The sequence below is a fragment of the Pelodiscus sinensis genome, chromosome 11 (assembly GCF_052426305.1).
Source record: "Pelodiscus sinensis isolate ZL-2025 chromosome 11, ASM5242630v1, whole genome shotgun sequence".
Taxonomy (NCBI): domain Eukaryota; kingdom Metazoa; phylum Chordata; order Testudines; family Trionychidae; genus Pelodiscus; species Pelodiscus sinensis.
This window is the reverse complement of record NC_143062.1, coordinates 45,893,819-45,921,645: the sequence shown is the minus strand read 5'-3', so window position 1 is coordinate 45,921,645 and position 27,827 is coordinate 45,893,819. Positions and strand designations below refer to the sequence as shown.

Here is a 27,827-nt window from a genome sequence, read left to right as displayed (position 1 = left end):
CCAATAGGAACCCAGGGGTGTAGCTGGCTGGACAGGGGGCTCAAAGTCAGGGCCTATTGTTGTTGTTTGCATTGCAGTACATGGAAGTTGAAGCTAGACAGATCCCGCCTGGAAATAAGGCATACAGTGTTTGAACATAATTAACCTTTGGAGCAATTTACCAAGGGTCATGGTGGATTCTCGGTGGATTCACAGACAAGTTTTAAATGGAGATTGGCTGTGTTTCTAGGTGGCCTGTATATAGGGATTATTTGTGGGGAAATTCTCAGGCCTGTAGTCTACAGGAGGCCAAAGTAGAGGATCACAGTGGTCTCCTCTAGCCATAGCCTCTATGAATGAATTACAGCAAGGACGTGCCTCTGGGTTTTTTTGGAAGGTGCAATGGATTTTTAAAAATAATTTCAGTCTAACCAGCGCTGTAGTCCACACACCAAAGCCCAGCTGTTCACATGACCCCTCAGGCCCTTGTCTCCAGTGATGTCCTCCCAGAGGAGCATGGTTTCAGCTGGAGTGGCTGCTTTCTGCGTCACTGCTAACATCTGGTATTGGACGGTGCTTGACAGAGCCCAGGGAAGCGATTCAGCGGCTACCGTACTCAGAGCTGAGCAGACCATTTGCAGTGAAGTCTCATAAACAAGGTGCCCTTCCTCTGTGCAGGAACAGAACAGCCACCCTTTATTTGCACCGCAACAGTGATGGAGTTTGATCCTCCAAATCCGGAGGACCTTTGAGATCTAGGCAGAACTCAGGGGAGCTATTGGTGATCCGCAGGGGAGGCTAGTGGGAGGGATATAAAGGGGGCAGTAGTGGCGGAGTCAATGTAACCCACCCATGTGACCTCTCTCCCATGTGATTTGTTTCTGGCCCCAGCCCAAGCCCCCTTGTGCTCTACCTGTCCCTGCCCCATGGCATGTTACTTGGTGGCGTGGGGTGGGGGGCTCAGTCGCCGTGCCCTTTCCCAGGCAGCCTCCAGCCATGGGGGACTGCCCAGCACAGCAAAGTAATTGACTGGGAGAATGCAGCCATGGACCTGCACCAGGCAGCATGATCAGAGCCAGAAGAGGAAAAGCTCTGACCCCACCTCTTCCTTTCTGGCTCAGTGTTTTAGGGAGGGGCACATGCCCACCCCACACCTCTCCTCCCTGGGGCCCTGAGCTAGAGCAGTAGCCCTGACAGAGAGAGCCTCCTCTTCTTGCTGAGCCATGTGGCTCCTTCATGGAATCAACAATTTGGACTGTGCAGGTCCATGTTTTAGTATCTCAGAGTAATTGCCACCAGGTAGAATTGAACCTGGGACCACTGGATCTTAGTGAGGGAAGCGCTACGGTGTGAGCTATAAAGCCAGCTGGCATGCTATTCAGGTTGTAGAGCTCCCGTGCTCTTATCTCTCACTGTAAGTGGTCTAAGTGCCACTCCAAGGCACTAGGGGTGTGGGTTACACAAGCACTTTCTCCTGTGTGCCTAATGGTATAACAGAGTCAGCCAAGAATCAAAGGGAATGGTTGAAGGTTCATTTCTAGACATTTCACTCTGCTCCTTCATGTCTGCTTGCCTTGCTATAGATCAGTCATTGCACCGGTCCTGCCCAATGGCTAAAAATGAGCATTTCATGGCATTCCCAACCTACTCAGCTCAGGTTGTCCAGGCAGCCAACGAGGGCTGGATTCCAAAATAAACTAGGAGAATAAAAGTTGTGGAATTCAGTTTTTCTGTAATTATGCAAAACACTACATCTTCATTAATCATTTTTTCTTAATGAATTCGGGGACAGGTGTTTCCACTGTTAAGTACTCGAAGGAGTTATTAAATCGCTGGCTGTCTGGTTTCCCCATCTGTTTCCATGATATTTACTGCCATTAGTGTTTCAGCCACATTTCTCCAAAACAGAGAGCCATATTTCTTTGGAAGGGGGCAAGCTTTTGTAAACAGCCTGGGGAAGCTCATGGTCTCTGACATAACATTCAGATTCGATACCCTCCTCTCCCCAGCCCTTCAGAGAAGGTTATGGCCACAAAGCCAAGCAATCAGATTCAAGAAATGCCAGAAATAAGGTGGCTTGTGCAAACTCAGTCCCGTCACCCTGCGGTGCATGTCATGGTACCATCTTTAATGAGACGGTCACATACGACAGGTTGCACCTCTCTTCACCGGGACTCCCTGCTCCAGCGTGATCCGTGCTCCGGCGTGGACTCCAGATGTTCTTAGGCCTCAGAGCCCAGGAACAGGGAGGTCTGGCGGCGGGGCAGGAGTGCTGCAGGGGGCACCGGCGACTCAGCCAGGAGCGCAGAGTGGGGGAGGGAGAAGGGGCATGGCGGGGAGTTCTGGCCCCAGCGGAGCTCCCTGGCCCCAGCGCCTGGGGGACTCTAGCCTGGCAGCAGCCAGGGAGCTCCGGCCTTATTCTGGCTCCAGTGTTTGGGGAGCTCCAGGGACAGCCAGGGAGCGATGGCCCAGGCCGTGGAGGTCTGTCCCCATCCCTCTGCCCTTGCCATGGAGTTCCAGCCCCAGCCGCGGAGCCAGGTGGCCATGGCACTCTCCCCCAGCTGCGCCGCTCTGTCTATGGCACTCCAGCCCCGGCAGTAGCAGGGGCGCTGGGGCCGCAGCGAGGGCAGGCTGAAGCCTTAGTCCTGTGGCAGCATGGGCCATGAGGGGAGGGAGCTTGTTGGGGCCCAGTCAGGTCCCGAGGGTACCAGATCAGTCAGGTCCAACCTGTATTTTATCTGCAAGACCCCTGCCACATTCAGAGCTCCTGGTGGACAGTGGAGGAGGCAGGGTTGTATCGTGAATAAGGCTCTGGCCCGGAGCACCTCGGCCTAATTCTCTGCAGAAGTAACAGCAGCATCTCAACGCCATTTGCAGTGACTGCGGCAGGAGCCCTGGCCTCCGTACAGAGACACCGTTCCATGTGAGGTGTAAAGATGCAGAAGAGAGTGTCCTGCTGGCTGGGAGGAGGTGGAGCTACTTGAAAGCCTAGTTCCCTCCCCTACACAGCATATCCACTCCGCTCTCCTCTTCTTCCACGCATAGCTCCAACGGAATCACGAGACAGCACCTGTTCATCGGAATCACGAGACAGCACCTATCCATCGGAATCACGAGACAGCACCTATCCATCGGAATCACGAGACAGCACCTGTCCATCGGAATCACGAGACAGCACCTATCCATCGGAATCACGAGACAGCACCTGTTCATCAGACCCACAGATGTGAGCTGTTGCCACTGGAAGGCGGGCAGATCGTTAGTTGTAACAAGGTGTGGTTCTAGAACCCGTAGGACTCAGCCAACTGACACCTGATTGGGCCCTTGGAAAGCACCTCTACGATCTAGGGATGCTGAACCAGATTTTTGAAAGGGATTTTGGAGCCAACGGGACGTCCTGTCTCCATAAGCTCTCTGAGGCACAGACTGTCTGCACAGTGCTTAGCACAGCTGGGCCCTGATCTCAGTTCATGCACAACAGTGACGCTTACAATAAAAAGGTCTTCGTTGGTTTTTTTTGGTGCCAATCACACAGCCTTCAAACCGCAAACAGAACCCTAGAAGTGTAGGGCTGGGAGAGGCCGCATGAAGCCCTTTTCTTGCAGGGGTGCCTCCTGGGGGCAGAAGCTGGGACTTTGCTCTTCTCCCGTCTGGCACATCCTGCTGTGGGTTACTTACATTGACTCCTTTCGCTCACTCCCAGACCGCCCTCCAGCCAGGCCACCACAGACCTCCCTTTCTGGGGCAACAAAGTCTTATTGGACAGGCTATCCAGAGGCTGCCTCGAACGTTCTTCTGTTCCATGCCTCCAGGGTCTGTGCCCAGTAGGGGAATATAGGCCCTCTCTTTATACTGGGCTCCAGCCCAGAGACCTATAATCAGCATCCAAGGCCTGCACAGTCCCATTCCTGGCAGCCATTTCCCTGGGCTTCTTCCTACCCAGACTTTCTTTCCTGTAGCTTCTCTGGTTGACCTTTCTTCCAGAGCTTCTTCTCTCCTGGAGGTCCTCCTCACCGCCTCGGTTCCCAGAGCGTGACTCCGACTCCTATTCCTGCAGTCTTCTTCTGCACTCAGCTTCCTGGCTTTATACCAACCAGCCGTCTCGTGTCCCACCAAGCTTCATGGTCAGCTAAGTTTGGCTTTCCTCCAGATGCAGCCAGGTACCATAATTGGGCTCAAACTCCCCTCAACACCTTAGGAGTCTGTGAGGGTAATACACCCCATGAAGACCTCAAGAAGTCATCAAGTCCAGACCCACGTGCTGAGACAGGAACAAATAAACCTAGACCATCCTTGGCAGGTGTTTGTCCAACCTGTCCTTTAAACCACCAATGATGGGGATTTCACAACCTCTTTTGGAAGGCTAGTCCAAAGCTTTATTACCCTTAGAGTTAGAGAGCTTATAGCTAACCGAACCCCTGCTGCGTCTAAACCCATTTACTTCCTCCTCTACCTACTGCGGCCATGGAGAACAATTGACCACCAGTCTTTATAACAGCACTTAGCATATGTTACCAGCCTCCTCCCTCAGTCGTCTCTCAAGATTAAACATGCCCTGTTTTTTTAACCTTTCCTCACAGGTCAGGGTGCCTAACCCTTTGATCATTTTTATTGCTCTCTGCTGGACTCCCTCCAGTTTGTCTGCATCTTTCCTGAAGTGTGGGCCCAGAACTAGTCTCAAGGCTCCAGCCCAGGCCTGTAACAGGGTGGGCCTTACCACCAAAAGCGCCTCCTACTGGTCACTCAAGGAATTAGCCTTTTTGGTGCTGGAGCGCCCCCTTCTGGCTGGTGTCTCCCCCGCTGTTACTTGTTATTCTCCACCACTCTAGGTCAGGGCCCACATTTCCCCCAGACTGTAGTGCCCTCCTACCTGGGTATTGCCCTACTGCAGTGCCCCCATACTCCGGGGTCCTCCCCCTCTGAGGACCCTCAATCACCCTATCCCCACTTTGCATCAGTGACCCACTGAAAGTCTTCATCTAGCCCCTGCCACAGAGGCAATTGCAGTCTGAAATGGCCACTCACCATTGGCAAAGGGGTGTGGACCCGCTGCCTTTGCCTATCCTGGCTGCCTCCCCGCAGCCCTAGTACCCTGAGGCCTTGCCTCAGGCCCTGCAGCCTGGAGCTTGCTTGGCTGGAGCTTCCCCAGCCTTGCCTTCCTTCCCCAGCCCTGGTCTAAATCAGGAAGCCTCCAGCTTCCCTAGCAGCTAGGTCCCTTCTGCTCCACAGCCAGAGCAAAAGTGTCTCTTCCTCCCGCCTGGAGCCTGTATTTATACAGCCCACAGCTGGGCCCTCATTGGCTCCTAGAAGCTACAGCTGCTGGTGCAATGGCTCCAGCATTCCAGCCTTCTCTCTGGGCTGGGCTTTACCCATCTAACTACGAATTTCCCATTCTCCAGTTGTGCCTTTGAGTCTTCCTTCCTAAGCTACAGGACCTTTCACTCAGCCGGTGCTCACAAACCCTGTGGCCTACACAGGTTTCTCCCTGTCCACATCAGCCCCAATGCATCCAGCCACTCTGCCTGGCTTGTTAATAGCCTCCTGGCCTGTCTTTCCTTCCTTGTAGGTGAGTGCCGGATGTGAAGAAACCGGCCATTCTCCCCACAGCACTGCACCTGTCCCCCTCGGCTGTGCGGCACACGATGGCTTTGGCAAAGGGAGAAGGGCCATTAAGCGCTGGCATGATGCTCAACATGCCGTGTCTCCAGACGGGCAGAATGGAGTATTACACGCCAGCGTCATACTGATCCTCGGCTTCCACCATGCTAATTACAGCAACAGCACGTGGCGTAAATAGTGCCACTGAACGAGGGTGTAGACCAGGGCCGGTGCAACCTCATGGCTTATTGATTGGAATGATTCATTCCCGCAGCATGGCACAATTTTTTTCAAGGCTGAGGGCTTTTGCAAAAATGAGCCTGCAACCGACAGCAAAGCTCTATTGATCTGGTCAGAGTGTATTAAGGCTGCTGAAGAGCAGATGTTAACAACAGACTACTTGGCATACATCAGCCCCTGGCAGTATCAGCCGCACACATGTTCCAGTTTATTTATTAAAGCAATTGCTTTCCTCGTTCTGTTTATTATCTCTGTCCTGGGCAATTCATGAGCACTTGAGTCGGACCCTTCCACCGCTGGTCGGAATCAACATTTAGCCTCAGTGTTGGAAACACCCTCTGTTCCAGAGAAATCTAGTTCATCTCACTTTTATGGAAAACAGATGGGAAGACAAAGTGTTTTTCCCATGGAAACTTGTCAGTTGCTATCAGCGGTTTGACATTTAAAATCGCGGTGTAAATAGAACGAACCCAACGCAACAGGGATCCCTTCTGTTAGGCACTGAAAGGAGCAGCTAGGATCCCCTTTCACCAAAATGCAGCACAGATACCCAGGTGGAGGGGGAATTCAGTTGTGTAGCAGCACAAAATGGCACTCGATTGTTTGTGACTCTGCTGCCTACACATGGCACGGTGACCGATGGGGACTGTGAAGTTGCACAGCAGGGAAAATGGCAATTTTTCTTCTTTGAAAGTTGGCTTCCCCTGACCCTGTTTGGAGCTGGAACAGAGCTAGCATCTCAACTGGTGGCAGTGAAAACTTGACATTTGACCAGAACGTAGTGGTCAGGTGCCTAATCCCCAGAGGGCCAATTTTTTTAAAGGCACAGTGTAACCGGTGCCTAACTCTCATTGGGAGAGCATTACTTTTATCAAGATACGGTTTGGAAGTCTTGGTGATTTCGCTTTTGAAAGGCACCTCTACAGCTTGGGATCTGTGGCCCAGATTTGTAATGGTGCCAATGGAGCCAGAAGGAATTACCCAGGCTTCAGGTAGGCATGCACCACTTACACAGGAGGACTTACTGCTGCAGTTACACAATTCCCAAACCCAAACTAGCTAGATTAAGTCTAGCTTGGGTATGTCTGCTTGAACTGCAATCAGACCCTGTGTCTGGAGGCTAGACATGTCCTCCCAACCTCTACAGAGCCTCTGCAAGGAGTGCCTGGTCTCCTGAGAAGCTGCAGGACGCATGGGTGGGCCCTACAGCCTCTTCCATAGAATGGTGAACACGTCCTACCTTCACAGAACAACTGGGACACAATCGCCCAGGACCAGCGTTCAGTGGTAGATTCTGGGGAGGGGGACTGGTAGCAATTGTTTGCAGCGGCAGGCAAGAGTCTAGCAGCTTCAGCTGGCGGACAAATACACACAGTAACCTCCTTGCTGGTCAACATTAGTGACTGAGAAGGGAACAAAGTTTGCACTAATTAATACACTAGCCATTTGACTCTGCTGTGTTGCTTATCTTACTGCAAAAGGCAGGGGCAGATGGCCATTTTGTGGGGCCCAGGGCAGCACAATTTTGCAGGGCCCCCCTTTGCCATGCCGCATGCGTGGGGCTTCTTGAAGCATGGGGCCCGGGGCGGCCGCCCCGCTCGCCCTGCCCTATATCTACCCCTGGCAAAAGGGACAGGCTACAGCATCAACAGCATGGTCTCATGAAGGAGAAAGGACACGAGAAAACCAACGTCTTTCTTTGCTCAAGTTACTCTGTAGGCTGGGGGGAGGGGGTGGGGAGCTCACTGTGGGATGCATCAAGAAGATTAATGTTAGGCCTGGAGCATTAGACAGAGCTTGTTCATTTAAGACAGGACAATGGCTCAGAAGAATAAAAGGTTGTGGCCTCTCTAATAGGCTACTGCTGTTCATTTGACAGGAGGTGATAAATAAAAAGAGCCACAGTGCCACAGAGCATATTTTGGAAACTTCACATTGAACAATGTGAAAAATGGTTGCTGAGACCCTGAAGAACCTTTAACTCATGGGACCTCGAGGGTATAAGTGGAGAATAAAGTCTCCTTCTAAATGCTACCATCAGTGGAGTGTGGAGGGGTGATAGTTACTTTGGGAACATGGTTCATTTGCGGCAATTGCATGACATTTTCCTTCCCAATTCTTCCATGGTATCTAATTCAATGACAGACATGTGCTTGGAAAATGAGATGCTTTGGTTTGACACACTTGTTTCGTTATTCACCATAGCATGGGCTGGCAGTGATAGATGGTGGATCATTTTTGTTTCTGTCTTCTGAAGGCTGGACACTCTGCTAGGTTTTCGGTCTCATTTGACTCGCTGTCCACAGGACAACCCCCGGTCTACGACATATGCAATATGTTACTGGATCCCCATAATCTTCTAGGAATCAAAACCAAAGAGATCTTGGATGAACTCAAAGAAGATTAAATAAAGTTTGCACTGTTTGGACTGAGTCACTCCCTTAAGGATTGATGTGTAGAGGAAGCACTGGAGGAGAGAGACAAACAGAGCCTTTAGGGGACACTGGGACAGGAGATTTAAAATCGGGACTGTCCTGGAAAATCTGGGACGTAGATATAGTGGGTGGAAGAGGAGTATTACAGTTAGGGTGGAAAGACAGGGTTTTCTGTGCCAAAATCAAGAGGTGACTCTGGCTGAATGCAATGTGCCTGTCTAGGCAGATCGCCATCACAAGTGAATCTTCCCCTATCCTCTCCTCCCCCCAGAAATCACGAGATTTCGAAAAAGAATAACGATTGGTCTCTACCTTGGTGTGTTTAGGTTTTTTCCCTCTGCAAATATCCGTTTTGAATGAAAGCAGAGATTCTTACAGAATCACCTGCCTCCAGGAGCTGGAGTTTAAGAAAACCATCCAGTACATGAGAGTCTGGCAGCATTTTCATACTCTTACATCTTCACCGATGTGCAACCCCCAGAGATGCCCACCGAAGGATGGGCCAGGGTGTATTGGAACTTATACCTCTTCCTCGTCATCTCTCAGTTTGGCCTCTGAGCCCAGGTTGCTGCACCCAACACAAGCAAGGGGCAAAAGAAGGTATAAGCGACGCCAGTTTAGGTTTACTTAGCTCTTATCTACACTAGGTCCTGTCACTGCCATGGCTGATTCAGTTCTGTCAGTGATAACAGACATGAGACTCAGCAGAGACAGTGGAAGTCAGTCAGCATTTTATAGAGCTAGTTGGAAAATGGCCAAGTTCCTGGATCACTCTACATCTTCCACGACATGCCAGTGTCCCCACACTTAAGTGAAGGGAAGCAGTGCGCCATGGCGGTCCCGTGGCCGTGGTGCATCATGGACATGAAATCCAGCTGGGAATTCTGGCCCACGATGGAGAATGTGAACATGACTCACCCGAACGGCAACTCCTCTTAGGCAGTCTGGCAACATTTCTGAATTGAAATCCTTTGGTGGCCAGCCCCAAACCAAAAATGTCTCAGGTGTTGGGCATTCATTTTTCAACACTTATTGACATTTTACACGGAAAACATGTTGCATGGAAAATTGTAATAATTTTTTTTTTCAATCAAATGGCAGTTTTGATGAAAGTTTTTGGACCTAATTTTTATTTTACAGGCCAGCTCTGTGCAGGGCTACATGACTGGATACTGAAAAGGGGCTCCCAAGAGACCTTTCGATGCCAAAGCTCTCTCCACAGCTAGAAATGGTGGGAGTGAATCAGTGGTACCCTTTCAACATCCATGAGAATTCAGGGCAACAGCACTTAATCAAGTTTAGATACAAGACTTCATTTGTGTTCCTGTTACTGCTCCATTGGCCAAGTGTGGAGACCACACAATAGACATGGAAGTCTAAGGAACCTCTGATAGAAATGTAGCCGTGTTAGTCTGGTGTAGCTGAAACAAAATACAGGACTATGTAGCACTTTAAAGACTAACAAGATGGTTTATTAGATGATGAGCTTTCGTGGGCCAGACCCACTTCCTCAGATCAAATAGTGGAAGAAAATAGTCACAACCATATATACCAAAGGATACAATTTAAATTTTTTAAATTTAAAAAACCATGAAAGCTCATCATCTAATAAACCATCTTGTTAGTCTTTAAAGTGCTACATAGTCCTGTATTTTGTTTAAGGAACCTCTACCTTTAGTCAGCAGATAGGTGCGTATGCTGGTTATATGCCTCAAACCTGTATCAGTGGTCACCAACCAGTAGATTGGGATCTACCGGTAGATCTTGGAGCTTCTGACAGGTGATCCTGATTGGTTTGGCGGGGAAGCTATCAAGTACTGGCACACCGGGAGGTTGTGCATTACCATAAATTAGCTCATATAACCCACGGGTTATATGCGTTTTTACAAACCCCGCACCCCTCTCCCCCCCGGGATATACTCATCCACGGGATATGCAAGACTTTTTTTATTCACCCGGGGGGTGAGTGCTCCCCCGCCTGGAGGTTGGGCCTTGCTGCGACTGCGTGGGAACCAGGGGGTGAGTGTGGCTCCCCTCCCGCAGGCAGGCTACGTGCCCCTCACCAGCCCCTAGAAACTCCCTCGGCACAGTTTGCAATACAAGGTAAAACCAAGTCTTGTATACCCCGCGGGCTATGCACGTGTGCAGGGTATACAAGACTTTTTTTACTCAATCGGGGAAAACTGCGGGTTATACTCGTGCATGGGGTATACTTGTGCGTGGGTTATATTCGCTAATTTACGGTAATGCTTCAAACTCCTCAAATGACTCATATTGACCAGGGAATATTTTGCTCTCCTTGTTAAACTAAATGGGTGATCAGGTTCTTGAAACTCAGAAGAAGCCAGAAAACTGACACACTCTCCCCCACTTCTTTCAGAAGTGCTGGTTCTTGAATTAGCAATACGCTGCAACCAGGAGGGCTGGCAGACTTGCCAGACCCTTGGGCAAGGTGAGGGGGAAAAGGGGCGGCTCCATGCTCCCAGAAGGGGCGTGGCCTTGGGTGGAAGGGGTGGGGCTGGCGCTGCCAGCCCTCCACACCACTCAGAGTGCATTGCACCATGTCCCCTGCATTCCCGGCAGCCCTCAGAGCAGCCCGGAGCATGCTGAGTGGCGCTCCAGCGGTAATTTAAAGAGCCCAGGGCTCTGGCTGCCGGCGCTGCCGCAGTAGTAACATCAGCTGCTGGCAGATCTGTGCCCTTTTGAATTGCCGAGCGTTGGGGTAACTGTACCTTTTGCCACCCTCCCCCCGTCCATCGGCATGCCTGGCTGCAACCACTCCCAGACACCATCATAAACCAAACGGAGAGGGTTTAGCCAAAGAACATGGGACACAGAAAAGCGCCACTGTGCTGTGCAGTTCCACAAATGGGACACTTCATGTGGTTTACTCCCTAATCAACAGAAGTAAAGATGCTACAGAAGGGCCAAACGGCCTGTCAGCTCGTGCCAGGGCCATCTAGGAGGGGTGCAGTGCCGTGATCCAAGACGTAATAGGCAGCTCGGCACAGTGGTCCACGCTCCATTGCTATCTGCAGCAAGGCAGCAATAAGAATACGTCCCTTCCCAGAGCAAGAAGCTGATGAGGCCCCTTCTGTGCCCACTGGCCATCTGCATTGAATCTTTGGCACCTTTATGTGCCTCACCACCAGATTACGGCGTGGAGCTCTGCCTTGTGCTACCATTGACAGCAGCCGAGACACCGGTGCAGAATGTCGCATCCCGCTTGCTACGTGGCATCACATCTGGAACTTCGCCATGATCCATGTTGGCTGCCTTTTGGCTTCCAGGTCAAGGGTAGAGCATTGGCTTGGATCGGTAAAGCCCTGAGTGACTTGGAAACTGCCTCACTGAGAGATGCACCTCTGGCCTGGCACATGCTATTGCCACTGCAGTCAACTGAGGTGCCGGAGCCTCTTTAGAATAAATGTGATGGAGCTGCTGGGTCTGTGATGGGCCCTGTGATGATTTTTCACCTCATCTTCCTTAGTCTGAACTAGTTAAACTGTCCCTTCTGAACATGCCTCAAACCTGGGGTTATTGGTAGGTTGGCTGGTGTGTGTGTGATGGAGGTATCCATATGTGGTTCTTTTCTGGTGTGGGGGGGGATCAGAAGCTGCTGGTTTTGTGCACTGCTTTAGGGAGCTATATTTCTGACTCAAGGCAGAAATAGTTGGGCTGTGTCTAGACTGGCCAGTTTTTCCAGAAAATCAGCCGCTTTTCCAGAAAAACTTGCTAGCTGTCTACACTGGCCGCTTGAATTTCCACAAAAGCACTGATTTCCTACTGTAAGAAATCAGTGCTTCTTGCGGAAATACTATGCTGCTCCCGTTCGGGCAAAAGTCCCTTTTGCGCAAAACTTTTGCGCAAAAGGGCCAGTATAGACATCTCAGATTTGTTTTCCGCAAAAAAGCCCCGATCGCGAAAATGGCGATCGGGGCTTTTTTGCAGAAAAGCGCGTCTAGATTGGCCACAGATGCTTTTCCGCAAAAAGTGCTTTTGCGGAAAAGCATTTGTGCCAATCTAGACGCTCTGTTCCGAAAATGCTTTTAATGGAAAACTTTTCCGTTAAAAGCATTTCCAGAAAATCATGCCAGTCTAGACGTAGCCTTGGGGTGTGAGATGAGAGCTTTTCAATTTGAATATATTGTACAAATCAAAATGAATAACAACAACGTCAGGGTGTTTGAGACAAACATTCCTGCTTTAACATCATATGCCACAAAAGCAGGCTTTGTCCTATTTCTGGTATCATTTCAAATTAAACTCAAGGAGACACAAATGTAGGATTGGTTGCATCCCGTGTGAGATGATTGTTCATTGTCTTGTTTGCTCTCAGGGGCACGCCTGGACAGTAACTGCTCCTCTTCACATCATTTCACACCGATAAAGCCTAGGTCATTTTGGTAACAGCTATATTTCCCAAGGGGTTTTCAACTGAGGCAGGAAATAAGTGCCGACGATTTCTCTTCCAGAGAAAAAGGGAAATGTAACATTTCTGTTTGACTCTGACAGGCACCAGCTCGATGCATCATGCTCCTGACACGTTCAAGGTGATACCAGAAAAACAAACACACCATCGCTCGGAAACACCAGCCTTTACATGGACCAGAATAACCTCCCCCCATTGCTTGGGTTGAGTTTTGGCTCGTAGAGGTGCTGTTCAGGACCCATGCAGGCGAGGCGCTGATTTGCATGCGCAGTTTAGCAGGGCGGTTGCAATTATCACTCCTAGGCGTGACCCCGACTTCGGCCAGGCCAGGGGAGGTCTCCTCTGAGATGCAGGCGGGGCCCTTTCTGGAAAGGCTTTGCATTGCCCTGGAGGGCTGAGAGAACTGGGGGGAGTTGGCGCCACCCAGCCTGTTCTGCGCCTTCCCCCCAGCCAGGGGATAGTGGGGAGCTGTCCCCCCTGCCTGCCCCAGCCCCATGCAGGGCCCTGGCACTGGCCACAGACGGGCCTGCCCTGGAGCTGCTGGGATTCGAACCTGGGGCGCTCCCCGCCCAGCGGCTCAGCCCCCGGCGCAGCCTGCCCGCGCTGAGGGCCAAGGGACGGGCAAAGGCGCCGCGAGGGCTTCACTGCCCCCTCTGCGCGCATGCGCGCGCCTCGCACCGGCCCATGCGTGACCGCTGCGCAGGCGCGTGGCCCACGTGACGGCGGGTCGAAGGGCAGCAGCATGGCTGCGCCCAGGGGCGCCAGGTGCGGCCGCCGGGAGTCGCGTCCGCGCCGCGGGGAGCGCTCTGCCCGCGCATGCGCATGGAGCGGCCCGAGTTCTGGGTCTCGCTGACGGTGAGGGGGCGGGGGCAGAGGTGGCAATGGGGGCACAGTGGGGGTGAGGGGGCGGGGTGCAGTGGGGAGTCAGGGAGGGGGCGGGGGCAGAGGTGGCAATGGGGGCACAGTGGGGGTGAGGGGGCGGGGGGTGCGGGGGGAATCAGGGAGGGGGCGGGGGCAGAGGCGGCAATGGGGGCACAGTGGGGGTGAGGGGGCGGGGTGCAGTGGGGAGTCAGGGAGGGGGCGGGGGCAGAGGTGGCAATGGGGGCACAGTGGGGGTGAGGGGGCGGGGGCAGTGGGGAGTCAGGGAGGGGGCGGGGGCAGAGGCGGCAATGGGGGCACAGTGGGGGTGAGGGGGCGGGGGGCAGTGGGGAGTCAGGGAGGGGGCGGGGGCAGAGGCGGCAATGGGGGCACAGTGGGGGTGAGGGGGCGGGGGGCAGTGGGGAGTCAGGGAGGGGGCGGGGGCAGAGGCGGCAATGGGGGCACAGTGGGGGTGAGGGGGCGGGGGGGCAGTGGGGAGTCAGGGAGGGGGCGGGGGCAGAGGCGGCAATGGGGGCACAGTGGGGGTGAGGGGGCGGGGGGGCAGTGGGGAGTCAGGGAGGGGGCGGGGGCAGAGGCGGCAATGGGGGCACAGTGGGGGTGAGGGGGCGGGGTGCAGTGGGGAGTCAGGGAGGGGGCGGGGGCAGAGGCGGCAATGGGGGCACAGTGGGGGTGAGGGGGCGGGGGCAGAGGGGAGTCAGGGAGGGGGCGGGGGCAGAGGCGGCAATGGGGGCACAGTGGAGGTGAGGGGGCGGGGGGGCAGAGGGGAGTCAGGGAGGGGGTGGGGGCAGAGGCGGCAATGGGGGCACAGTGGGGGTGAGGGGGCGGGGGGGCAGTGGGGAGTCAGGGAGGGGGCGGGGGCAGAGGCGGCAATGGGGGCACAGTGGGGGTGAGGGGGCGGGGTGCAGTGGGGAGTCAGGGAGGGGGCGGGGGCAGAGGCGGCAATGGGGGCACAGTGGGGGTGAGGGGGCGGGGGCAGAGGGGAGTCAGGGAGGGAGCGGGGGCAGAGGCGGCAATGGGGGCACAGTGGGGGTGAGGGGGCGGGGTGCAGTGGGGAGTCAGGGAGGGGGCGGGGGCAGAGGTGGCAATGGGGGCACAGTGGGGGTGAGGGGGCGGGGGCAGAGGGGAGTCAGGGAGGGGGCGGGGGCAGAGGCGGCAATGGGGGCACAGTGGGGGTGAGGGGGCGGGGTGCAGTGGGGAGTCAGGGAGGGGGCGGGGGCAGAGGCGGCAATGGGGGCACAGTGGGGGTGAGGGGGCGGGGTGCAGTGGGGAGTCAGGGAGGGGGCGGGGGCAGAGGGGGCAATGGGGGCACAGTGGGGGTGAGGGGGCGGGGGCAGAGGGGAGTCAGGGAGGGGGCGGGGGCAGAGGCGGCAATGGGGGCACAGTGGGGGTGAGGGGGCGGGGGGGCAGTGGGGGGTCAGGGAGGGGGCGGGCGTCAGAGGTGGCAATGGGGGCACAGTGGAGGTGAGGGGGCGGGGTGCAGTGGGGAGTCAGGGAGGGGGCGGGGGCAGAGGCGGCAATGGGGGCACAGTGGGGGTGAGGGGGCGGGGTGCAGTGGGGAGTCAGGGAGGGGGCGGGGGCAGAGGCGGCAATGGGGGCACAGTGGAGGTGAGGGGGCGGGGTGCAGTGGGGAGTCAGGGAGGGGGCGGGGGTCAGAGGTGGCAATGGGGGCACAGTGGGGGTGAGGGGGCGGGGTGCAGTGGGGAGTCAGGGAGGGGGCGGGGGCAGAGGCGGCAATGGGGGCACAGTGGGGGTGAGGGGGCGGGGGCAGAGGGGAGTCAGGGAGGGGGCGGGGGCAGAGGCGGCAATGGGGGCACAGTGGGGGTGAGGGGGCGGGGTGCAGTGGGGGGTCAGGGAGGGGGCGGGGGCAGAGGCGGCAATGGGGGCACAGTGGGGGTGAGGGGGCGGGGTGCAGTGGGGGGTCAGGGAGGGGGCGGGGGCAGAGGCGGCAATGGGGGCACAGTGGGGGTGAGGGGGCGGGGGGGCAGTGGGGGATCAGGGAGGGGGCGGGGGTCAGAGGTGGCAATGGGGGCACAGTGGAGGTGAGGGGGCGGGGTGCAGTGGGGAGTCAGGGAGGGGGCGGGGGCAGAGGCGGCAATGGGGGCACAGTGGGGGTGAGGGGGCGGGGTGCAGTGGGGGGTCAGGGAGGGGGCAGGGTGCAGAGGCGGCAATGGGGGCACAGTGGGGGTGAGGGGGCGGGGGCAGAGGGGAGTCAGGGAGGGGGCGGGGTGCAGAGGTGGCAATGGGGGCACAGTGGAGGTGAGGGGGCGGGGTGCAGTGGGGGGTCAGGGAGGGGGCGGGGGCAGAGGCGGCAATGGGGGCACAGTGGGGGTGAGGGGGCGGGGGGTGCAGTGGGGGGTCAGGGAGGGGGCGGGGGCAGAGGCGGCAATGGGGGCACAGTGGGGGTGAGGGGGCGGGGTGCAGTGGGGGGTCAGGGAGGGGGCGGGGGCAGAGGCGGCAATGGGGGCACAGTGGGGGTGAGGGGGCGGGGGGTGCAGTGGGGGGTCAGGGAGGGGGCGGGGGCAGAGGCGGCAATGGGGGCACAGTGGGGGTGAGGGGGCGGGGGCAGAGGGGAGTCAGGGAGGGGGCGGGGACAGAGGCGGCAATGGGGGCACAGTGGGGGTGAGGGGGCGGGGGCAGTGGGGAGTCAGGGAGGGGGCGGGGGCAGAGGCGGCAATGGGGGCACAGTGGGGGTGAGGGGGCGGGGTGCAGTGGGGGGTCAGGGAGGGGGCGGGGGCAGAGGCGGCAATGGGGGCACAGTGGGGGTGAGGGGGCGGGGGGTGCAGTGGGGGGTCAGGGAGGGGGCGGGGGCAGAGGCGGCAATGGGGGCACAGTGGGGGTGAGGGGGCGGGGGGTGCAGTGGGGGGTCAGGGAGGGGGCGGGGGCAGAGGCGGCAATGGGGGCACAGTGGGGGTGAGGGGGCGGGGTGCAGTGGGGGGTCAGGGAGGGGGCGGGGGCAGAGGCGGCAATGGGGGCACAGTGGGGGTGAGGGGGCGGGGGGTGCAGTGGGGGGTCAGGGAGGGGGCGGGGGCAGAGGCGGCAATGGGGGCACAGTGGAGGTGAGGGGGCGGGGGCAGAGGGGAGTCAGGGAGGGGGCGGGGGCAGAGGTGGCAATGGGGGCACAGTGGGGGTGAGGGGGCGGGGGCAGAGGGGAGTCAGGGAGGGGGCGGGGGCAGAGGCGGCAATGGGGGCACAGTGGGGGTGAGGGGGCGGGGGCAGAGGGGAGTCAGGGAGGGGGCGGGGGCAGAGGTGGCAATGGGGGCACAGTGGGGGTGAGGGGGCGGGGTGCAGTGGGGAGTCAGGGAGGGGGCAGGGTGCAGAGGCGGCAATGGGGGCACAGTGGGGGTGAGGGGGCGGGGTGCAGTGGGGAGTCAGGGAGGGGGCGGGGTGCAGAGGCGGCAATGGGGGCACCAGTTCCCCATGCACACCGGTTCCTACCTCCCCCTCCCCTGCTGCCTCTGATAGAGAGGCAGCAGAATTGTGTGTGAGTGCGCACGCGTGCGTGTAACCAGGAGGGTTGACCGATGAACGCAGGCTCATCAGTTAACGCTGTACTTGTACGTATGTTCACATCCCTAGACTGTGCCCCAAGGATCAGCTGGGCTGCATGTTAAAACCCCCACATTATTTTAACAAAATATGAAGAATTTTAATATATTTTGTGTAGAATTTGTAATTTCTGGTGTAGGAATAGTTAGTTTTGGTTCAGAATTCTCCCAGGAGTAACTAGGAGCACTTGTTATTATTGTATGCTAATTTAAACAATACCATTCTTATCCTCCTACAGGAGCCTCTGTAACTTGCCCCGGTGTACATCCGTTCTGCACTAAAGTCTTTGACGCTTGTAGGAACTGATTTGTTATAAGTCCTCCCATTCCCCACCTAAGTTGTGCCAAAAAACTCCAACAATCCCAAATTGCGCAAATGGAAGCCAGCTTGGGGGGAGGAGGGGAGAGAAATTCCCCACTTTAAGTTGTTCGCTATAAGTCCAATTTTTTTGGACTGTATCTTGGACTTATGACGAGGATGGCTTGTACTTCCAGAACAAATAGTTCTTCTTTGGCAAGTTCTTCTTTGGCAAAACTTTTCTAGTGGTATCTATCGGTCCCATCATCCAGATCATTAATTCAAGTGTTGACTAAACAGATCCTCCCAGCCCTCTTACTGTGGCTACACTTTCATAAAAGTCTAAGAGAGTTCTCACCCACTCCCACTCTGCAATGATTCACATTGCTCTACTCAAAGGCAAAAGGCACCATCAGAAATAAATTCATACCATTTGCAAAGTGTATGCAGGGTTTTAATGTGGCACTGCCATCACTTGATTCCTTAACGTTTACCCCAGGTGATCCCTGGGGCAAGGCCTGTGTCTGGACAACCGAGGGCAAACCTAAAGAGCCATTCCTCAGCAGCAACCATTGCAACATATACACACACACTCTGTCCAAACGCAACTGGGAAGCTGCCCCAGGCTCTGCCACCCCGTGGTAGACTCTGCTCTCCTCTCAGGTTCAGAGTTGAACTCTTTTACACTGCAGAGCCTGCAGCGAAGCTTCCCCTGGAGCCAGGCCAGCAAAGGCTGCAGCGAAGCCTCTGCAGGAGCACTGCCGGCCCAGCTCCTTGGGAGCCAGCGTGTAACCTGTAACAGGGGGTCCGTGGCGGCCGGAGCAGCTTCTGTCTGTGGGGCTGCAGCAGCCCCCTGCCCAGAGCGGGCAGGAAGCTGCTCCAGCCCCTACTGGTTACCATTGAGAGTGAGACTTTCCCGTTAACCATATACATCCCTAACATGAAGGCCATTCATGTTGTGCAAAAGAATAACTTTTCCTTCGCCTTTGGGTAACTTCATCTGAGCCTGGCCTGTGTGCTTTGGGAAGTGGTTTTTATTATTATTATTATTATTATTATTATTTATTATTATGGGTAAGTAAAATAAATCCTGAGCTATAATCTAGAATCATAGAATCATAGAACTGGAAGAGACCTTGAGAGTCATCAAGTCCAGCCCCCTGCTCTAGGCAGGACCAATTCCAACTAAATCAACCCGGCCAGGGCTTTGTCAAGCTGAGACTTAAACACCTCTAGGGATGGAAACTCCACTACTTCCCTAGGTAACCCATCCCAGTGCTTCACCACTCTCCTAGTGAAATCGTTTTTCCTAATATCCAACCTGGACCTCTCCCACCACAACTTGAGACCATTGCTCCTTGTTCTGCCATCTGTCACTACTGAGAACAGCCTCTCTCCATCCTCTTTGGAACCTCCCTTCAGGAAGTTGAAGGCTGCTATCAAATCCCCCCTCACTCTTCGCTTCTGCAGACTAAACAGACCCAAGTCCCTCAGCCTCTCGTAGGTCATATGCTCCAGCTCCCTAATCATTTTGGTTGCCCTCCGCTGGACCCTCTCCAATGCGTCCACATCCTTTTTGTAGTGAGGGGCCCAGAACTGGACACAATACTCCAGATGTGGCCTCACCAAAGCCGAATAAAGGGGAATAATCACATCTCTGGATCTGCTGGCAATGCTCCTCTTAATGCAACCTAATATGCCATTAGCCGCCTTTGCTACAAAGGCACACTGTTGACTCATATCCAGCTTCTCATCCACTGTAACCCCCAGGTCCTTTTCTGCAGAACTGCTACTTAACTGGTTGGTCCCCAGCTTGTAACTATGCTTGGGATTCTTCCGTCCCAAGTGCAGGACTCTACACTTGTCCTTGTTGAACCTCAATCTAAACCTATTGTGCCACTTCGGCAGGGGAAAATGTGAGAGAGCACGTATGTTTTAGCTGAGGATTCCCTTATTGTCACTTACAATGAGGCTTCTTTGCATCACTGGCAGAGTAAAGGAGCCTTAAAACTTTTACAGGTTTTAGACTTCTGGCGGAATTAACTGAGATAGGGACATTAGCTAATTAATTGACTGAGATAGGGACATTAACACTGTTTCTACACAGGCAGGTAGCTACTTTCTGCCTCAGAAAATAATTATCAGTAGCACCATTAACAATATTTTTTGTATCAAGAAATATGTTTTATTTCAAACATTGTAACAGTTTGAAGGCATGCACAGAGCAGACACTTGTGCTTCCACACCTCATCCCTTCTCAAGCAACAACTGGCTGAATTTTGTTTCAATCCAATCCCTGTTATCTGCTATAAAATGAGCCACCAGGCAATTTCAGGGATGGCACTGGCTGATTGCATTTCAAACCCTGGCAAAACAGCTGCTTGCTGTGTTAATGTGAAGGAGCGCAGGCAGGCAGGCTGCTACATTTCTTCCTCAAGGTAAGGAGCCTGTCTCATGCCTGACAAAAAGCCCTACACCTGCGTGCTCGGTGCTGCACAGTAGTAAAGGGATTGAGTCTCTCTTGCTTGTTTGCATTCACTCATGGCCAGTCCTGCTCCCTGATGGTGATTAACATCCCCTGCAAAGGCACACATGACCAGCCTCCCTTCATTTCCCCTACAGTGATTTGCATCTCTGACAGCTGATGCAGGTGAGCGTGAATAGACGCGCCACCTGATCTGCCTGGGAAGAGGCGGGTGTGCCCCTTGGATTGCATTTTTCTGCTTGGGGGCACAGAAAACTGCCAACCATAAGAATTCTGCATCCACACAGGTGTGCAGAATTCCCTCGGGAGTACCTAGTGAAAGGTCATGACAGAGGTTGACAGGTATTTGAGAATGAGTGGAGAGAGTTACTCTTACGAAGTTACAGATCCTACGTGTATGTTGGGAACACAAGAAGCCTTCTGGTTTCTCTGTGTCTAATCAGAATGCATAGATTTTACATTTTGATTAATCAAGTAATCGAGTTGTCAGTGGAATTCCGCTTGCTGTCCCGCTGCGCTGTGCACCTCAAAGGAAGAGGTGCAGCGGGGAACCTGCATGAGTGGGAACGAAGCAATCCCCACTTGCACAGGGCCCCACCTGCTCTGCCTCTCCCTTTGAAGTCTGCAAGAGCTGATTTCAAAGGGAGAGGTGCAACAGTGGACTCGGCTGTGCCTCTCCCTTTGAAATCTACAAGAGCTGTGGGTGGCTCTTGTACATTTCAAAGGCAGAGGCACAGCAGTTGGGACGTCGCTGCCACCCGTGGAGATGATGCGAGGGGAACCGGCTTTTAAGGTGGCTCCTCCAGCACCGGCTCCTTCTTCTCCCCCTTGCTGCCTCTTTGTTAGAGGCAGCAGGAGTGATTAGTCCAGCATATGCTTATCAGGTAGCCGACTAGTAGCTTGCATCCATAGTTCCAACCTACCCATATATGAGGCTGTTGAAGGAGGGAATGTTGAAGACCAGCTACCTTTGTATCTTGAGAATTTTAATAGAGTGAAAACAAACCCGTTGGAATAGATCTTGTGAACACGGATATGTTCCTCCATTTCTTTTTCCATGCTGCGTATGCGGCCTCCACTGTTTGTAGGGTAAGTTTGAACTGCTTATCTACCACACAACTCAGAATGCAGGGAAGCATTTGTTAATGATGGATTTGAGCAACAGCATTCCAGCATGGCAGTGAGGGACACTTGGTTAGCTTGTGGAAAACATGCAGAGAAGGGAAAGCTTATTTTTTGAACGGCCTTTTCTTTCATATTTTGATTCCTCTAGTGCAGTTTAACAAAGTAGTTTCATTCTGAAAGCCAGAAATCCTGGAGTTATCCTTGATTTAGAGCTTGATTTTGCTTCACTTGTTTGTAACTCTGCCTGTCACCACCACTGGAAAGTTTGGCTACCTTGAATCTGTCCCTCCTAAATTTCATATTCTTTCTACAGTCTCAGCCTGTTTTGATGGTTGTGACTTCTTAAGTTCCTTCTTGCAAGACTTTAATTGCATCTCTTTGCTTCTTGTGGGGCCAGATTTCTAAAAGCTCAGCACCTGCAATTGAGGGCAGGTGCTTAAAAGAGCTCAGCACAGAATGTGTCGTGGTCTCTTGAAAATCTGGCCACTTATTTTGGTGCCAAAAAAGAGGCTGAGGTCTGCTGAAAATCTCTCTAACCCAAGGGTGGGCAATAACTTTTGACCGGGGGCCATTTCAGAAATTTTTGAAGTGGCCCCGGGCCACCCTGGAAGGGGCAGGGCCTTAGGTGGAATGGGCGGAGGCAGGACACTTCCACGCTTCCTCGCCCACAGACCCTGACTCGTCTGGGGATTGGGGAGCGTGTGACGTCTTTGCCCCCACCCCTCCCAGAGAGAACCATCAGCTGTTCTGAACAGCTGGCGGTTCCCTCGGGGTGCCCACGCCCCTGGTGGTGGGAGGAGACTGCACATTCCCCTCTGCCCCCAGACCAGTCAGGGCTTGGGGCCGGGGGAAAGCGTGCAAAGTCTCCCCCTGCTCTGCTCCCGTCCTGTAAGGAGTACGCGTTGCTTAGAAGCGTCACACCTCTTGCAGGGCGGGAGGAGACTTTGCACACTTCCCCCGCCCCCAGGCTATTCAGAGCCTCGGGGTGGGGGAAGCGCGCAAAGTCTTCTCTCACTGTGGCCCCCTCCTGCCAGGAGCACATGGTGCTTCTAAGAGTCGCATGCTCCTTGCAGGACTAGGTCGGGGGTGGGGTGGGAGGAGAGGACTTCGCATGCTCCCTCCACCCCAAAGCTCTAATTAGCTTGGGGGCGGGGGAGTGCGTGAAGTCTCTTGCTCCCTGCCCTCGGGCACCTGGTGCTTAGAGTCAACGGCCAGGGTTGACTGTAAGTGCCGTGTGCTCCCTGGTCCTGAGGCTCTGATTGGCCTTGGGGCAGGGGAGTGGCAGGGTCTCTGCGGACTGGATCAACCCACTTGGTGGGCTGGATCCGGTCTGCGGAGCCCCATTGGCCCACCGCTGCTCTAAGATATAGGCTTACAGTCACTTCACAGCCCTGAAATGTCATTCCTTAGCTTCCTCTTTGCTTTTCCATCCCCATCTCATGCGGGTGCCTTCCCCTGTATTCCCACAGCGCGCGAGGGAATGTTCCTGCTCTTTGTTCACCAAGGTGGGGATGGAGCGGGGGCAAGGGTAGAGTGGAAGCATGTAAGAGTGTTGCTGAACAACCGTAAGGGGTGAAATATCGTGAGGTGGCTTGTAGGGTTCAGTGCATGAGATGGGATCTGGATATGTTACATGGCTGGTTCTGGCTGGAGAATGTGAGGCAGAAAGGCCTTCTCTCTCTCTCTCCCACATTCAGAGGGAAGGCTGGTGTTTAGAAGGTTCCTAACCCTTCAGAAATGAGCTTCCGGAACAGCCTCCCAATGGGGAGAATGGGGGTGAACAACCAAACTGGCATTAAGATGGACTTGGGTACATTTGGCAATGAGATGCTATGATGAGTAGAGGACTGGATTCTGTCCTCCAGGAGGTCCGTTCAGGTCTCTGGTCCCCAACTCCTATTGCACAGCCATTTCTGCTGTGTGACTGGTGGGACACTTATACGCTCTCTTCATGGCTTCGTGTACATGGACCAAGGCACGGTCAATGACAGATTAAGGGATGTACAGTTTTGGGGGCATTTGCCATCTGAATCGTGTCTCCAGCTTTTTAAAGGATTTTATCTCTGTTTACTCCGGAAGAATCCTTTACAAATGAACAACTAAGCCGGTGAATGCTGCTCCCTTCCACAAGTGTATAATTGATTATTTCTCTGTGTTTTATCTTCCCTGTTCAAATAAAACATTAAAAATATGCACAGGGACAACTTGGTCCTGCCTTCACTGTGTGCAGTCAAATGGAGCTGCATGCCAATGTCTAAGACAGGTCTGGGGAAAACATGGCCCCGGGGGCGGGATCCGGCCCATGGACCACCCTGCTGGGACCCGCAGGCATGCAGCTGCCAAGGTTTACAATGCAGTCCCAATCTTTCCTTGCTCTGCAAGGAGGGAGGAAGCTTTGTGTGATCTCCCCGCTCCCGCCCAATCCTCAGCTCCTATTGGCCAGAAATAACTGGCCAATAAGAACTGGCCTCAGCCAAACTCTGAGCTCCTGTTGGCTGGAAACAGCCGGCCAATCGGAGCTAAGAGATTGGCCTACGGAATGGGGGCAGCATAAGCCTCTTCCCCTACCCAGAGCTGAGAGCCAGGTGGAGGGAGCAGCCTGCAGTTTCAAGCGGTCTGGGGCTGCAGCAGGCAGGGATCCCAGCTTGCCCTGGGCGTGCTGCAGGCTGGGAGATGCTTAGGTAAGCACTTCCCAGCCAGAGCCTGCCTGTGGCACCTCTGCCCCTCCTGCACCCCAACTCCCTCACCAGCCAAACCCTGTACAACCCTCTGCCCCAGGTCACAACTTCCTCCCAGATCTTGCACCCACTTCTACACCCGTTCTGCACCCAAACACCCTCCCAGACCCTGCATCCCATTCCCTTGACCCAGGTCACAACCCCCTCCTTCACTCAAACTGTCTCTCAGACCCCATACCATCTCCTGCACCCCAGTCCCTTACCCCGTGTGTCCTCCTGTACCCACCCTCCATGCTAGACCCCACTTCCCCTCCAGAGAAAAGTGCGGCCCTTAACATGTTCCAAAATCTTGGCGTGGCCCCTCACCAAAAATTGACCATCCCTGGTCTAAGAACAGAATTTGGCTCCCACTGAAGTACACTCAGGACAGTTTCCTATTGTATGAAATATCATGGTTCAATATATTTGAATTTGATCCTGGTTTTATTTAATCATGTTACTGGATTTAGAGTGTAACCGGTATATCTAGCGCTATGCAAAGATTTTTTTTCAGCTGTTCAACACCTGATAATGCTAGTGCTGCTGACATGCAGCTGAGAATGGGCTGCTTAGTTGGCTTATTATCTAAAAATCATTACTATTTGCTGCAGATGGAGTAAGCACCCAGATATTGTCTCCCTCCTACAGGTACTCTATTAGCTGCTTCATGAATTTAAATGACATTTAAGATACAAATCCAAAGAAGCAATTAGTAACTTTTGATTCATGTTTTACCAGCTGGCTAGATTAAATCTGATCAATTTTATTTTGGGCAGATAAGAATTCTGATGGAAGAAGAGTGAGAAAAATCAATGCACGCAAAATAGCCAAATAGATTAAAAGAGTAATTAACTTATTGATTAAAAGTTTAATGGCAGATAGCAAAGGCCTCTCTGAATCCTCTGGTAGGATGGATGCAGAAAACCAGTTGAGCAGAGTATAATTGTACTTATATTATCCAAGTAAAGATTCAGCAGTACCAAACATCCATGCTCATGTTTTCTCCTGCTGTTGTATACAGGGCAGATCTCAATATATATGCTCAGTAGCCCAAATAATTACATTTGATGAAGGTGGAGTCAAAGAATAAATTTAATATAGGATTATTAGATATGGTAAAATGGCCAACTTTTTTTTGAGGAGGGGAGGGTGGGAAAGGTAGTTTATTCTTCCCTGCTAGGGATGTTAGTGACTAGTCAAGTAGTCGATTATCCTATAAGAAAATGTTGTCTCTATGGGAGGGAGAGAGAGGAGCAGGAGCCGGTGCTGGAGGACCAGCTCCTGTTTGTGGTGGACAGGGCTGTCTGCCATGAACAAGGGCTACTGGACTCAGCGTGAGCTTGGACCAAGAAGTCCCGGCACATGCTGATCGCTGCTCCTCTGCATTTTAAATGTAGTAAGAACCTCCGCCATGGCTCTGCACAGCAGTGCTTATCAACTAATCGTAAATCGTATGGTCGATACAATCTGTGTCACCTGCTATACGATTAGCCAGATAATTGCATTTTAACATCCTTACTCTCTACCTAGATTTTCTCTAAGTGTTACTCAGGTTTTGCAGGAGTTTTGGGCATTGGTGCCACCTTGGTGTGTCTGTTCTCTGTGTGTGGCACAAAGTTGTGTTAGCGCAAAGTCTTTGAGCTAATATGGGGGTATCTGTGTTATACAGGAGGTCAGATTACGAGGTCTGACAATCCCCTCTGGCCTTAAACTCTCTCAATTGGGATTCCTCTTACAGGCCCTCCCTGGCCCATGTGAATTGTTTCCTGTTTATATATTTATTTGAACTGATTCACATCTTTTAATGAAGTTTTTGAGTTCAAAATGAAAGTTTTCAGCAGAGTGCTTTGAATGAAAGTCTTCTGGTTTTCCTCAAACCAATAGAGCCTCAGCTGGTGTATTGTTGAGTTTTCAGCACCACATTTTGGGAAAGTTGTGGACAAACTGGTGAAGGTCCAGAGGAGAGCAACAAACATGATTATAAGTGTAGGAAACACAAGGTATGGGGAAATATTGAGAAAACTGGGTTTATTTAGTCTGGAGGAGAGATACCTGAGGAAGGAGCATGATAACATGAATCTTGAAATATGTAAAAGCTTATTAGAAAGAAGAGGGTGATAAATTGTTCTCCTTAACCTTGGAGAATAGGACAAGAACCAACGGGCTCACATTGCAGCAAGGGAGGTTTAGGTTGGACATGAGGGAAAACTTCCTGTCAGGGACTGGGATAAATTGCCTAGGGAGGTTGTGGAATTTCCATCATTGGAGATATTTAAGAGCAGGTTAGACAAACACCTGTCAGGGATGGTCTTAATATTTCATCCTGCTTTGGTGCAGGGGACTGGAGGACAGGACAAGGAGTAATGGGCTTAAAGTGCAGCAGGGGAGGTTTAGATTGGACATTAGGAAAAAATTCCTAACTGTCAGGGTGGTCAAACATTGGAATAAATTGCCAAGGGAGGTGGTGGAATCTCCCTCTCTGGAGATATTTAAGAACAGGTTAGATAGACATCTGTCAGGGATGGTGTAGACGGAGCTTGGTCCTGCCTTGAGGGCGGGGGGCTGGACTCGATGACCTCTCGAGGTCCCTTTCAGTCCTATTATTCTATGATTCTATAACCTATGAGTGTCCCTTCCATTGTGGTGTTTCCATGACTCTGTGAAACTTTTGGTTTCAAATGATTTTTTTTCTGCTTTTTTGTCAATGAACAATAGACAGTTTAAATGAAAACACAGTTTTCTCCCCTTGGGAATCAGTCTTTTTCTCAACAAGTCCTGATATTTGCACAATAATTCCTGGAGCTGATGGACATACTATGCTGCATGCTACTGCTGCTTGGTGTGTGCCACTATCTGAAAACTGATGGGCATGGCTCAGAGTTGTTGGAATTGCTTTGCATTCCTTCATTCAGCCCAAAACTGAGGCAAAAATGAAAGACTGGTTAAAATGTTGCACTGTGCTTTTCGTAGCCTGTGCTTTTCCTTGACATCAGCCTACACATGGTCACTTGTGGCTAAAAAGTAATTACATTATAACCTCCATAATCTGCATGTCCCTAACCTGGGAACACCGCTGGTTTGGACCATGGCAGGTGGAGGAGGAAATGTTTTTACATTCTGTCGCTCTCCTCCCCACCCCCATCTGAGGGAATGGCAGTAACACGACGCACTCCGCTGAGGTTTTTCCCTGCCAATCCCATGGTGGTGGGGGCGGGGTGGGGGGAGCGCTGGGACTGGTGGGGAACACGGAGTGACAGGTAAAGGAATCAACCTCCGACCTCATCCCTCCCTCCCTTCCTTCCTGGCCTGGCAAAATCTTTAATCTGGCAAACCCTGTTTTCCAGGGTTACCGGATTAAAGAGGCTCAAATGTATTAGAGAAATCTGCCTGTGAATGACAGAACGCAAGCTTGTTGCAGGTGGATAGCTTCAATAACGTCCTTTAGGGCAGCTCACATAGCACCTCATGTGTAGCAAAACGTACTCTACATGGATGTTAATTCACTTTCCTGCTGTTTCTCTTGAAGGCTGGTGGGATAGCTGGTATGTGCGTTGACTTGATACTGTTCCCTCTGGACACCATCAAAACCCGACTGCAGAGTCCCCAAGGGTTTAAGAAGGCTGGTGGCTTTCGTGGCATCTACGCTGGCGTTCCTTCCGCTGCTGTAGGATCCTTTCCGAATGGTAAAAACTGGGTGGACTATGCTTGTGTTAATCCGTGGTCTTCCCTGGGGCATAGTCAAGTATGTGTACAAGATGATCCAGGCTCTGATCCCAGGGGGAGGAGTAGAAGGCAATTGTTAGAGAACTTCCTCCATGCTAGCCTCTCCCATTCAGGCAGGCACATCTGCCCTTGCACCCCATTCATCTCACTCAGTCAGCCTTTGTCCCCGTGTATCCTGCCCACCACCTCTGTCCACATGTGTCCTGTACCCTTCAGTCAGTTCCCTTCGCCCATCCCCATGTGTCCCTGCACCCCTTGTCCCCATATGTGTCTCTACTCCCGCTCAGCCACTTCCCTCCCCCCTGTGGCCCTGTGCCTCCACTCTCATTCAGTCTCTTGTCCCAGTCCTCCCCCATTAGCCCTTATTAGCC

The 27,827-nt window shown here is 53.2% G+C and overlaps 1 protein-coding gene across 3 annotated transcripts in view; it reads left to right on the top strand.

Annotated features, from left to right (window-relative positions):
- Window positions 1-13,397: 13,397 nt before the first annotated feature.
- Window positions 13,398-27,827, top strand: part of SLC25A26 (solute carrier family 25 member 26) — a 155,874-nt gene continuing 141,444 nt past the window's right edge. For 2 of the 3 annotated variants that reach the window (XM_089781262.1, XM_089781263.1), the window contains exons 1-2: window positions 13,398-13,539; window positions 27,260-27,416. In XM_089781262.1, coding sequence (XP_089637388.1) covers window positions 13,501-13,539; window positions 27,260-27,416 — 196 coding nt within the window. In that variant the 5' untranslated portion in view covers window positions 13,398-13,500. The remainder of the gene's footprint in view (window positions 13,540-27,259; window positions 27,417-27,827) is intronic. The other variant, XM_075938547.2, reaches the window with a different exon arrangement.